At 40.9% G+C, this 14,461-nt stretch overlaps 1 protein-coding gene across 2 annotated transcripts in view; it reads right to left on the reverse strand.

Moving 5' to 3' along the window:
* Window positions 1-1,398: 1,398 nt before the first annotated feature.
* Window positions 1,399-14,461, reverse strand: part of LOC109983495 (inactive dipeptidyl peptidase 10) — a 184,757-nt gene continuing 171,694 nt past the window's right edge. For both annotated transcript variants that reach the window (XM_065962056.1, XM_020633217.2), the window contains exons 17-26: window positions 13,457-13,501; window positions 12,280-12,378; window positions 12,122-12,191; window positions 11,443-11,637; window positions 9,309-9,363; window positions 8,695-8,794; window positions 8,207-8,265; window positions 6,484-6,556; window positions 6,111-6,184; window positions 1,399-3,983 (exon numbers count right to left, since the gene is read on the reverse strand). In XM_065962056.1, the coding sequence (XP_065818128.1) occupies window positions 3,846-3,983; window positions 6,111-6,184; window positions 6,484-6,556; window positions 8,207-8,265; window positions 8,695-8,794; window positions 9,309-9,363; window positions 11,443-11,637; window positions 12,122-12,191; window positions 12,280-12,378; window positions 13,457-13,501 (908 nt within the window). In that variant the 3' untranslated portion in view covers window positions 1,399-3,845. The remainder of the gene's footprint in view (window positions 3,984-6,110; window positions 6,185-6,483; window positions 6,557-8,206; window positions 8,266-8,694; window positions 8,795-9,308; window positions 9,364-11,442; window positions 11,638-12,121; window positions 12,192-12,279; window positions 12,379-13,456; window positions 13,502-14,461) is intronic.

Here is a 14,461-nt window from a genome sequence, read left to right on the forward strand (position 1 = left end):
AGTTTATTTTAAAGAAAGTGTCAAATTCACTACATAGCTCCATGAAGTCGATCATTATGATCATTATGTGATTTTAGAACAGATACTAGACAGACATTAGTTTTCTCAAACTTCAAGATGTCTAACGGACTGCAAACTGACAGACAGTGACAAATAGATTGTCTTGTGTTTGTGCTTTGGACCGTGGTGAGTAAACACAGCATTTCTCAAACAGAGCTAAGCAGCGTTTGGGCACAACAGAAGATTCAGTCGTATCAACCCGGCATATCTGAACAGGTGTGAGCTTATCCGGCTGCTTCAGGTTCAGACTGAGCTTCAAAGGAAAAAAGAGACGGGTGATGTCAGTCAAGGATTATCTTCAAACATCTGCAAACTACACAGAAGGGAGAACGTTTTTACAAATTCATCTGAAAACCTGAGACACATTCCAAGTGTCTGCAGGCAAATTTAGCAGATGAATTTGATTCAGAATCTAAATACATGCTTCCTGAAATTACCACTTGCGTACATTATGAAGAACATGTCTTTGCAGTTGTGACTTCCAGGGGTGTCCGCTGGTTGCCTGGCAACTTCAAAGTACCTACACCTTGCAGAGAAATAGTTTTGAACATAATGCAGAGTACAGGAACATGTTTTTGTTTTTACCTTTGGATGAACAAATATGATGAAACACAGTAATGTTGAAGCTTTAGGAGGTGCTGCATAGCTTGTTAAATACAGACATAAATGGGTTGGCTGTTTACTCCGTCCCCAGTCTTTCTGCTAGGCTAAACTAAAAAGCTAGCAAATATAGCTTTGTACTTATCATAAACACTAATCGTACTGTCAGAAGTTTGGAAAATAAAAACTTAATTAACCATTTAATCAACAATGATGCTGCCTTCGAAGCAAGGCTGCACCTTTTAAATTGACCTCTGCAGATTAAAGCTGCACATCTGCATTGCACTGGCTCTTTAGGCTTTTCACAAGACTTGTACAAGTTACCTTTAGAGAATTACCAAGCATTTTCAGCTGTTGTTGTCATCATGCTATTTCCTCATGTTGTTCAATGGGACTTGGCTCTCATTTGGAGCCAGCCTCAAGTGGCCACTCGAGGAACTGCCATTTTTGGCACTCTTTTATTGGCTTCATCTGTCAGCCCTGCAGGTTACTGCATGCTCTAAATGGACAGATCTTTTTGGCTGAATCTCTAATTTCGGTGTCCTCAGGCCTTGACAGCAGACCTCGACTCTTTAATGTGACGCCTGTGGCGACAAAACAAATGAAGCATTACATCAAAGCCTTCGGATAATTGGATCATTCATCGTCTGCAAAACAAACCACCCTGCAAACAAAATGTGTATGATTTGTCTTCTTCTGCTGTAATGTCTGCTCTGTAAATCAGCATCACTTATTCACTTATTGGTTTTTCATACTTTTTTTAATTATTTATAATCATCACTAGAGGACAATCACAATAACCCCAAAACCTCAACCCTGCCCCTTTCCCTTTAAAACAGCAAAAAGGAACAAGAACAAGCATTACAAAATCCATCCTAAGAAAATCAACAGCTGAAAGGAAAAACAATCAAATCAAGTACAAGACATCCAGGTCAAATCAATCCATCCCCATAGACTAAACTATCTATGAGATGTGACATCTCAAAAATATATTTATGTACACACTCTGCTGTATTGTACTGTACAAAATGTGGCAACACTTGACACATTCCCTGTAGACATGCAAACACCTTACTGACACTGTGAAGCTGTGGATCTCAGTATACCCATCCATCGAAAGGAAAGTTCAGATCTTATTTTAAGCGGGTTTTTATGATGTACTTGTTAACACATAGTATATAGAGAAGATGAGCAGACTTGACGGCCCCAGTTTAGATCCAGCCTCAGCATTGACTGGAAAGCTGAACCATGTTCCAAACTCCCTCACTTAAAGTTTCAATACGTTTTGAATGTTTTTTCTCACTTTATGTTGAATCGACTTCGGCCTGCATCACCTCGGTCGATGAGAGGAATCTCTCTGGTTGGCTATTTGCAGGTTTCATTTATTGCCAGCTCTTGACACAGGTTCAGGAAAGCCCCTTGAGCATGCCGCTGTAGTATCCATGCTTTCACCCATTAGTGCGGTTTCTCCTTATTTGTTGCCTCCGCCTCTTCCTTTTCTTTTTCCACTAAAAGACCAAGGGCTGACAACGCCAGCGGCATTTTCAACTTTTTATCAGACATTATTCTCCATTAGTAAGCTACCTATAATATGAGTGGTGAGCGACAGCTGTGTGAAAATGGTCTTCTCGTATCATAACAACGGACTCCCGCTGCATGCTGGCATGGAGAGTTATTTCCTCTCACACATGCACAGAGCGTACGTGGTGGTTGGCCATCGGCTGCAGTCTTTGCGGTGTGTTCTAGTGCAACTTTTTGGCCAAGACAAAGGCGACATGAGGCAACCCCACAGTCAGCATTTGTCGACATTAGTTGTTTTTGCCGTCTGCTTGGTGTGTTAGGGCCTTAAGAGTCAAAGGAGAGGGCTGCCCAAAGGCAATGGTGATGATCTGGAAATATCAATTATATAGTTAACACTCAGACTGATATTGAAATTGTGTGGTGTGGTTGCTTTGATTTGCTACACTGCATTGACGAGATCAACACCTCGTCCATAGCGGTAAATGGCAAAGCTTTCGATAATGGTGCTACAGCGGACTTTTCTAAACAGGGCCGTGCTGACCATCTACTGTCGGTTATATACTGTCTTTTTACAAGTTTCTCATACAACCCCACTTTAGAAAATCTGAACTATCCCTTTAAACATCCATTGCATGTACATACTCTTTTCATGAAACAAGAGAATATCCAGAAATAAGGAACACGTCTCTTCACTTCATGAATGAGGTGGAGATGCACTGAAAGATCGTCTCACACCGTTATTTGAGATTTCTCTTTGTCTTTTAAGGAAACTACTAAATGTTGCATCAGATTCTTTACCTCCACAGAGAATTCATAACTTAACCTAAGCAGACAGCTGACGTAGTGTTTCAGATACTTAACTGACTGCAATGTTGTGTCTCGACAACCTGAGTTGACAAAGGTTAGCATGACACCGCTAATGGATGACTACCACTGCCAGCAGGTAATATTACAGTATGTTGCACCTCATAAGGCATTGTACATGTCTACACAAGACCCCTGTACAATAAAGTGTGACCTCTAAAAAGACGGTTTTCATTTAAGGTGGGTAATGGCGGGGAGGTTTCAGCAGGATAGCACTTTTTCAGGATCGGTTGTGGTGAACTCGGTGACTAGACTTTTTTTTGCAGGTTCTCCTTGTGCGACGATACAACAACCAAAGGAGAGGTGAGAGCAAACGTGTACTTCTGTGTTCTTTTCTTCCCAAAGGAGACTAACATGGCAAAATGAGTGAAGCCGAGAGGGGGGGAAAAAAGAACCATGCACTTGGTAAAAGTGTTGATGACGACAACTTGAAGAAGTCTGCAGAGAGAAGATGGAGGCAGTCCTCCACACGCTCTGCTGAGAAATGGAGCGTCCCAAAACTGAAATGACTTTATGCTAGAGGGCAGCTCCCAGCTCCAGTCCCGGCAAGTCTCTCTGTTGTGTCCGTCAGTTATCTCACATTTATACACAGTCACACGCTCATACATACATACATACACACACACACACACACACACACACACAGGCACACACACAGGCACACACACTTGGAGAGCATTAGCAGCTCTAACCCAGTGTCAATGTCCGGCTAAACACTTGGTCCAAACACTAAAGGCCTTGACGGATTTCAGCTAAACTTTTCAAGCTGTGCCAAAGGTCTGACCCTCCAAGTCTCCCGCCTACTCCTCCTCCTCCTCTTCTTCGTCGGGCAGTGGTAATAACTCCTCCTTCAGACAATCCCTGTAGAAGCTGGTCAGCGTGGAGTAGAGGTGCAGGCGGCTCTGCTGGGACAGAAAATGGCCCTCGTCTGGATAGATCTATTGAGAGAAAGGAAAGAAAATGATGAGGTGGATGGAGGTTTGTAGACATACAAGGTCGACTAAAGTAATCTTAACATCCATAGGACTTACACTACTTGAGCCAAGTTATCATTTACATTGTCCCTGATCGTTATCTTTTTTTATGCCCTGTTTATACAACAACCATTTCAGGCGGAAACTGGAATGTTTTGTTGTGTTCTGGCTGTTCGTTTACAGCATTTTCGGTGCCTGAAATATGCAAACTTTTAAGAACACCATTGTCTTTGTCATCCCTATAAAACTGGAAACATGCAGTTTCTCTGAAAACGGAGGCTTTTCGCACATGTGTATTACGCTCATGGTTGACTACAACAACAATGGCGGACTCACAAGTTCTGATTGTGCTGTTTACGCTATTAAATTCAACAATGCTTCTCCAGCAACGTGTAGATTTACTGCACCACCTCCATTATCAGCGGAGACGCGTTACTTACATGTGACAAATCCTAAATCCACCTACACGCCATGTGCGTGTTGGTTGATTACAAAGTCACACTGCCAACCACTGGCCTTGAATGTTACTGCAGCGTTTTAGTCGTTTTTATGGATCCTTGTGTGCCGTTGTTGTTATCAAAAGAGTCGGAACTTTTTAGAAAATGCAAACCAAAAGTAATTCTGTTTTCAGTGTCAACATGACCTTAGTTACTCTGATTCATTGTTTGATTTCTTGAAAATCATTTTACTTTTCCTTAGACTAGGAAAAATATATACTGTTATCTCCGTCTGTTCTGATCTTCCCTTGTGTAGTTTGTATTCTGCTACATGAAGTACTTTAGGCTGTGTATTTGAATAAAAGGCGCCATGTAGATAGTTAAATTGAAGTTGCCTTGAGGAAACCAAATAAGTCTAAGTCTTCTGGTTTAGACTGACTGTCCAGTCAGTGAAACGATGCTCCTTGTTCTTGAGTGTCCAGCCATGATCTCTTTGTGTAAACTCTACCTCTCTGCTGTCTTAAACATGTTGACTTTGCGTTATTTTTTATTAACATGTTATTACTGATTTGCTGCTCTTTGTTTTCAATGGAGCAAGCTGTTATTGTTGTCCAAAATAATTGCAGCGTTGCTAAATCCAAATTTGCAATGAGCAAGGGAGGGAATGTAATTAATGTTTTGGAGACAGTTGAATGATGTGCAGCGAGTTGCTTTGGATGCAGTCAATTCCAATTTGCTGACAACCCTCAGGCTCATGATATATATCCTCCTCACACGGTTATAATTGGACAGGGGGTTTGTTGTGGCTCCATCCTCATGAGGAGATGCTCCCTTTAAACTTGAATAGTGTCCAGTTGATTCTGTCTACCTCATTATTACCCATCAATACTATAGTAGTCTTTAATCCCTGTTGTATTGTTGTTTCATGTTTAGCTCATACTTTGTAGACACTATATTTAAAGACTGCTTTACAATAACAATAAATCTGTCATTATCACAGCTTATAGAAAAGCATATTAAAATAACCTCCCTGTGATTGTCTGTGGTGATGATTTCTGTTTGCTGATCTGTTATATGAATCCAACCCATGTGACACCCCAGCAGCGGTGCTCGCACGATCTGTTGTGCAGATTTGACTCTGAACCAGAGACTGTAAATATGAATGGATGAAGCCTGAGTGACTTCACCCGTCTGTTCCTGCAGGGGGCTTTGGAGTCCCATTGATGGCGGTCGCCATACTGGAAATCCTGTCTCAACCTAACTTTCAGTCAACCTAACGACAGGCTGAGAGCTGGAGTCTAGACAAAATGTTACATCGCGCTCACCTGTCAGTCAGGTCAGCTACGCACCTTATTGTGAATAACTCTTATCCTTCATCAAATCAAAACTGATGCGTTGTCCAAAACAGCCTCAAGTGGACACTCGATGAACTGCAGGATTTTGCACTTCCACATTGGCTTCATTTTACGACACCCGAGGTCTTCGCTTGCTCTGAACTCATCAGCTTGTTTTACTGTTCAGTACATTTTGACTCTTCTAAAACAAATTATCATTTGTATTTTTAATTTGTATGTGTAGTAGAATATAAAAGATAAGACTTTTAATCTCTATTTAATAATATATATTCCATCTTGTTGTTGTCTGTGGTACAAACCTGCATGGAATAGTTTGCTCCGACTTTCACAAGGTTCTTGACGAGCTCAGCAGTGTGCTGAAAGTGGATGTTGGCTGGAAACAAAGAAAGGAAACAAGTCAGCAAGATTCAGCCTGAACCCTAACTGACTAAAACAGACAATCAGATTGAGGCAGGATGGCATTACCGCTACAAATTCTACATGCATGATTCAGCAGCGAATGTTGTCCTCTGGAAATCCCAGCATCCATTTAGATAACCTACTTTACCTTTTATCTTTTGATTAAAAACCGTTTGCCTCATTACCTCACAGGATTTCATGCTCTTTTTATGCTTAGCGGTGATGCACCAGCGATACAGCGTTTTCATTCTACAGTAATTTATTTTCTCTCACCGTCAGCTGTGCCGTGCACCAGCATCAGCGTCTGTTCCCTCAGAGCCTGAGTGTTCTGCAGCGCGCTGGAAAACTGAGAGGAAATCAGAAATAGTGGGGAGATAATAGGTTGATAAATATGCTAACTAACATTAAGGTGGTAACGTATTTTCAATGAAAGACAGTTGGAAATTACATTTCACACAAAAAGACACGCTCAGACACAGGCAAGACATGTGACAAAAAGAGGCAGGAAAACGTACATACATGTTTGAAATGCAGATGTATAAAGCAGTCAAGTTACGTTTAAGTAAAACTACATCTTTATGTAAGGCAACAACGGTTCAATAAATGTGAGAACATATTCGGTGCCATGAACTTAAGCCTATAGTTTTAGAAGAGAGGCGATAAGCAGGAAGTCTGGAAGTCCTTCCCCAGGAAATGTTGAACCTCGCTCTTCAATTCCTGACATCAGGTGAATTATTGAGCACCACTTCAAGATTTGTTCTTTATCATTATATGATGATGATTTACTCTACTGTCCTTATTAGTCTTTTTATTTGGAGAAGTAACCTCTTTCAAAGGGCAACTGACACATAATTACATCATTAACTCTCCTATTGATGAGCCCGAGCTGAACCCAAACAAACATCCTCATGGAGGTGTGAAAATGGAAAAAAATATCTTCACATACTAACATTATCTCCAAACCTCAGACAACTCACGTTTGTATCATTTAAAATATCTATTGCAGCATAACATAGTTTGTGTTTGCCGTCTAGGCTCCGACCTCATCACTCCTCACAGATTTAATTTATGTGCAGATATCGGAGGAGTGATGGGATGATATCTTAAACCCCTGCCCCCCCCCAGTCAGATCCTACAGGTGGAATGCTGGGGTGGTGGAGGGGCTTAGGCAAGAATCGTTACTGATGCAGGCCAGAGCTGGAAAGAACAGAGGGAGAGACCGTAAATCTTGCAGCTTAAATAGACGGCCAATTTGAAGGAGGTGTTGTCTGGTGATTATGGATAATGACGAATTATGAAATCAGTGCAGCTCGAGTTGTCTGCCTGACCTAGCTCGCAGGCTTCTCCTCATTCTACTTGTACAGCGCATCCCCACTATTGACCCTCTTATCTTGGTTTTTTGTTTGCATGACTCATATAGGTCAGGTTGGAAAATCCAGAAATCCCAACAAATGCAGATAAATCAAATCCCTGAGAGTCATTAAATACAATTAGAGTTTTCATGTATCTCCCAGTTAGTTCAGGGTCTTGTCTAAAGTATCACTGTTGTTGTGGAAAAAGATGTACAATCAATCAGAATGACTTGTTTGAAACACTTTAGTTGTGTGATTGTTTACGATGTGTCGGCAGAAAAAACTTTTGTTCTCCCTCACTGATGAAAACACCTCTGATAGTTTCCAATCACGTCTGCATGGGAGGCCTGAGAGAGAGTCAAGTAAGCCTTTCTCTTTTACAGCAGCATCTTTTACATATGTATGTGTATATATAACAAACCCTCCTGTGTTATCTGACACACGGGTGCACACAGTTACCAAAGAGAGAAGAGTGACAAAACTCTATAGAGCATGAGAAGACGCAAGAAAAGGCACAGCATCGCTACCTCTGGCTTTGATAGCAGCGTTTGGCGGCTGCGGGAGCTTAACTGAAGGTGTGTCGGTGATGTTACAGCTTTCAAAGATCAACGGCAAACAAGTGAGGGGAGGAAGTAAACACACACCTGATATCTGCTGTCATCCCGTAATGGCATGCCGAGGTATCTCTCCGAGAACGCCGATGCTGTGCAAATGAGAAGAGATGCATTTTTAACAGAGTGGCCCACAGACAGTGCTTCAGCTGCAGCTAAGTACTCGAACAAAGAGAAGTCATCCTGAGCTCAAATGACATGTTTTCTCACTGAGCACGTCCCTCTTAAATCTGTAAAGGATGCTCTCTACTCTGCTTTATAGATACAGTGTTGATTCCTCTCACTTTTCTGTCAGATGTAAACAGATTCTTTATGGACGAGAGGCGAAAAGCACAACAAAATCCCATCTTCCACTCTCTGTCGCTCAGCAAACACGGGATACAATTTCTGATACTTGAATGTTGAACTCTTACTCGGCTTACCAGATGGCGGGTGTGAAGAGGATAGTCTTAGTCTGAAGTGTGCAGTGCAAACACGATGCAGGATTTACGGGGGGGGGGGGGGGGGATTTCTGAACTCACCATAGAGTTTCCAGTCTGTCACTGGTGACATTGCACAGGCACATTTGAAGAGGCTGTCGGTAGACCGGAGCATCATTAAGGTTAAGTACGCTCCGTAACCCTGAAGAAAAAGGGAGGGAAAACAGTCATGCACCTTCAGTGGTGAAAAGGGTAATTCTGCTATTTTCAAGGTGGGACCTATTTTAGAATCCATCTTGTAGTTTGCTTAAGCCAGGATGAAAATACGTCCACTGAAAGCTCTTATTTTAGGGACTCACCATCGGTCAGATGGTAATCTAGGATGTGTCTGCTAACATTACAGAAAGGATCTCCATGAAAATTGACCTTTTTCAAATGCAATCGTTTGAGACATAAACGTTGTGTTGGATCAGAATGACACATTTTGAAAGTTATGAACAACACCTGCCCTGCCCCACAAGATCAAATGACTGAACTCCTACATGGAGTCTGGTGACTTTGAAGAGCACAAGTATTTTTTAATTAAACCTTGCATGCACACAAACACAAGGATTGTACTGTATATGCTGCAGTGCCCTGCTACCTTTAGACAGAATAAGGCCTACAGATTGAATTCCTTTGAAATCTACTGATGTAAAGAGACACTTTGGACTTACCTTTCCAAATACTGCTATCCTTGTCCGATCGATATATGGAAATTTCATCATGTATCTGGAAACATAAGAACTAATTTATTATAAACCCTGGGTTCAAACACATTCATACATCAAAAGAAAATAGACCTTAGTTTGAACACAACCAATCGTTAGCTGAAAACGGAAACATTTCTGGTTGACCTTTTTTTTCATACAGTATTACAGCTTTGTTTACTTTACATTCAACTTCAGTGTGTCCTCAAATGCAGGCATGTTCAACAACTTGGCTGCATGCTTTGGTCTAATCCGTCAGCAGAACCTAGTGTCAGGTTCTGGCCAAGTCTCCCAAAGTTCTTGTGATTCCTCGTTCAGAGCAGCAGGAAACCCCGTCCAGGGATTACACCAACTACTGAGTATCTTGTGTTTAAAAAAACTCTGCCGAGGTTTAGTATGGACGTCCAACTTTGCAACAATAGCATCATAGATCTCCTTTAATCTTTTATCCAGAAGTAGTAGGCCTACTGGTGAGGAAGAGAAAAAGTGAATTCCTTTGGTTGAATGAAACTGACACCCAAGACTGTCGTGGTAGTACAGTGATATTTGATTGATTCAGTTATGTTGGAGAATTAAAGCAGGTAAACCAGCAGGTGTAGTTTAGTGAGGCAGAAGAGAACAAACCCAGCTGGCTCAAACATCGACTCAAGAAAATCTCAAAGAGCCAAATAACGAGTGAAAGAAGTCTTTGACAAAAGAAAAATCCAAAACATTTCTCAAATGACTGACGGTGAATTGTTCCATGACATTTAAGAGCGGCTCTTAAACGTTTACTTGAATGATTATGTGTCACATGCTTTTTGAAGGAAAGCCGATCAAACACAAAGGGTCAACCTACATCCGCCGCATGAATGGTTCAGTAAAAAAATCACATTTCACCAAAATCTTTGTATTAAATCAGAGAGTGTTATTGTAATGTTTTTGTTTGATATCTGCAATCTCTCTTGTAGAAAGGAGCAAAAAGGCTGAAATGAAATTTGCTGAAATTTGCCTGGAAATGAAAATAAATATGAAACTGGAACGTGGAAACTAATTTTCCTTCCTGCAGACTTCAGAGCACAGGAAACATGTAATAAGGAGAATCTGGCTCCACACTGACGAGATGCATGGAAGCAGACTGTGTTTGCACCTCGAAGGAATAAGAAGAAAAGCAGAGAAACTTTTCAATCAGAAAGTGAGAGAAAGCAGCAGCGGCAACCGGTACGCCGTAAAACTCTTATTACCTCTGATAACATCCATCCCGACTAACTCTACGCTGAACAGTCTGTTAAAAACACCAGGATCAAAATTCAGTCTTGACCATGTTAACAGGACGATCAAAGTGCGGACTCCTTTGACTTATTCTTTCTCAGCATGTAAACTTGAATACAGGACAAAAGCCAACAGCGCTCTTTTCGAAAGGACAGTGGACAGAGAAGGTGTCGGGGAGACAGAGAGAGAGAGAGAGAGAGAGAGAGAGAGAGAGAGAGAGAGAGAGAGAGAGAGAGAGAGAGAGAGAGAGTGGGGAATGACATGGGTTGAACTTGAACCTGGGCTGTCCTGCTTGGAGGACTATTAGCTTCCGTACATGGGACGCGACCTGACCTTTCACAAGATATAAAAGATTTCAAAAAAAGTCAATTCAGTTTGTATCTCCTAAATAATGTAAGTAAAGATGTAAGCTTTTGGAGAGCAGAATAGCTAAAGACAGCTCACAGAACTCAAAGCTCCAGAGAAGAAACTAAATGGACGTTGGCGTGAGATTGTTTTCGTTGATGAATTCATATTTTGGAGGCAGAAGCCTCTGCTCGCTGTCCAAATTCAAACTCATGAGCTCTCTTTAATAGTCAGACTTTTTGGTACATGATGAGGAACTTTCGTATAATTTTTCAGAGCAGGAACCAAAGGGAAGGATTTTGTACTTTAATCTTTCTCGTGGGAACAAAAAGTTGTTCTAAACTTTAATGAGGCTCATTAGTGCACATGTCAGAAAGCTTCAGGAGAGGAAGGTTATAAAGCTCTTAATCATTGGAAATGCACGACCTTTAAAAAGGACGCCGTTTGCTTTCTACTGAAAGTTTAAAATGGTTTACGGTCAAATAAAGTAAATCTGAAAACCTACTCCACTGCAGCGATCTGGTCCTGGACATCAACAGTTCCCAGTCTCTGGTGGACCTCGTGCAGGATCCTCTGACCCTGGAAGCCGCTGCCCCGTCCGTCCAGACGAGCCACGATGATGTTGTCCGAGCTGACCAACACCGCGTCCCAGCTGATAGAGAAACGGTCACTCACAGCCTGACCACCGGGGGCGCTGTCACTGAACAGAAAAAGAAAGAAGATGTGAAACTATCAGAGGTGTTTTCAGCAGCGAGGGAGAACAAGTGTTTCCTGCTGACTCATTGTGAACAATCACACAACTGAAGTGTTTCAAACACGTCCTTCTCTGCATCTTCCAGTACACTTTTATTGTATTGATTGTATGCTATTTTGTCCCTTTAGGCACACCGTAGATAAGCTTTATTGCCATCCTCTTTCGCTGATTTCATTTATTTTTTGATCTGTTTCGTATCTTTTCAATTTCCTTTTTTTCCGTGATTAAATGAATATTGTTACCTTCAGTCGACAAGTTTTTATTTTCTTTCAAAATAAAAGCAGGTTTGCATCCAAACAGGAAGTAGTGTACCCTTAGCTGAAGACAGACTGTAGGAACTTTTAATACCAGAAGAAGAAGAAAAAAATCAGCAGCATGCACCGTTAACAAAATGTAAAAATGCTGATGTGTTATTTCAAACTGTACGTACAGCACCAACAGAAGTCCATAGTGACGGGATTCAGAGAAGTCTGGAGGGTAGGAGATCTTCAAAGGTAAATCTGTCAAATAAAACGAACAGAATAAAAACAGCTGTATCACACATGGAGCTGTAATTTACATGAAATATAATGACAACTTTCTCCTCACCAAAGTGCTCCATGGGAACCGTTCTGAAGTCAGCCAGCTGGATCCGTTTGTACTTCAGGGCCGCCTTCAGTAAAGAGTTGTTCTGAAGGATGTAGTAATCTGAACGGCGGAGGAGAATATGTTTAAGGGATGAAAGAGTGACAGCAATTTCTGCCAATAATCCAATTATCAGTGCATACAAATGACCCCATTAAAGAAATGAGACGAGATTGAAAGCGTAGAAAAGATGGCTCATATCTGACTCTCGACTATCGCTTCTGACTTTGTGGAAAAGAGTTAAGAAACTGAATACATTCCTGGGTTTTAGATCTTTGGGGTTTAACTGTTGCAAATATAAAGGAGACGTTTCTGGTTTTCAAGATTGTTGAAGGAAATAAAAGGCCATGGTAAATTATGTTTGATGAAAAAGAAATACATTTATCAAATACCTTACAAAAGCAGGATAGATTTACTGATCTGAGAATGGAATAAACCTTTTATGTATTTCTTTCTAAATACAGTCATAAGGTACCATTTTCTAAACACAGCAGTCTGAACATTCATTCTTGCCCGGAAAACAGAAGCCCTGCTATTTTTCTCCACATGTAATAAACAATGACTTTCTGCTTTGGCCATTTTTTTCCATTCAAGCTATTTGAGAAGCAGCTAAATGAAATGGAATTCATCCAGTATTTCTAATGGAAAACCCAGAATCAATAGACGTCTCATTATGAAACCGCCAGGGGCCTTGAGTTCCCAGCTGTGGATGGAGGGCCTATCCAAATAACCCCGGGCAAATTGCTTGCTTCTCTGCGGCACAGCTGTTAACTTTATGAAAAAAAAAAAAACAACAAAAAAAAAAAACAACGACAGGCAGACGAGCATGGATGCTAAGAAGAAGCATGTGTGCACTGCAGGCATGTGTGAGAATGAAAACAGGGAACTGATGTAGATTTGCACACCCCCTGTTGACCAGAATCAACACAAAACAAAGCAAACAGCTTCTTTGTTCATGTCATGTCTGCCATCAGTTTGGGTCTTTTTAAAATATCCCTGCGTGGTGTAAAAGAGTTGGAGAAAGGTTTGAACTCTGTGGGCTTACTGATTGGAGGAATTGGTTTAAATTTGCAAATGCGGCGATGATCATCACAAACACGTCATTCACACAAGTCTACATTTCATCATGTTGAGTACTTACTGGAGTTATTCAGGCTGTGTAAAATTACAGTCGGTGCTCCGGGACCTACAGGAAGGGAAACATGTATGTGAGTGAACATTTCTTTAAAAGGTTTGTTTTATAAAGATGCAGAAGAAACAACAAAGAAACTCTGTTATTCTGTCCATAAAGCAGCTCCACAGAAGACACCTTCTCTACCTCACCTGTGTCATTACTGATTAAAGGTCAGCTCTCCTTGAAATGACTTACAGTAATAGGCAACTTTACTTAGTAGCTGAGCTATTAGCTTTGACCTTTGATTTCCTCACTACACCGGCATGTGTCACACAGAGAAATGGTTTCATTGGCCCTCACTTATCAATCCCGTCTTACAGCCCCCTAGATTTCTTTATTCGTTATTATGTCACATGTAGTCTCTGGCCTATGTGCGTCTGCTGTGCACAATTACGCATGTGGCACATCAGCATATTTATTATTTTAATCTCCGGACATACCGATTAGTTATGATCTAATGTTGATGTTCTGTTTTCCTAAATATTTCATATTTCAGAGGCTAAAAGTTGTATTTAGTATCCTCAGGAAGTTTTTCTGTCCTTTTAAAGTAACAGTGTTTAGTTTTACTGTTTTAATTTGTCTCAGTATTGTCTGCAGCGATATTCCTGTGTGCATGAACGTTTAACATGTATTTACTGAAAGCAGCCTCTCTAATCTTTAATCTTTAAAGTAAATCGATTAAAAAAAAAAAAAAATCATCAAATAAAACACACAACTAAAGAAATCACCTGACAGCTCGGACTGCTCAACATTATTTAAAAAGCAATATAGCCTGCAGAGATCGTTTGAGGTGGAGCGTAACATAAAATACATTTGAGATATCTTATCTAACAGTAAATCTGTGAACCTCTATCTATCCATCTTAACAAGCACTGTTATAGTATGATCTAATTATTCTCTGACACAGACAGATTTGCTGCACTGCAAGTCCACACTAAGTTGAAAATGTGCGTACACGAACTGAGACCTGGT

The sequence above is a fragment of the Labrus bergylta genome, chromosome 13 (assembly GCF_963930695.1).
Source record: "Labrus bergylta chromosome 13, fLabBer1.1, whole genome shotgun sequence".
Classification (NCBI taxonomy): Eukaryota; Metazoa; Chordata; class Actinopteri; order Labriformes; family Labridae; genus Labrus; species Labrus bergylta.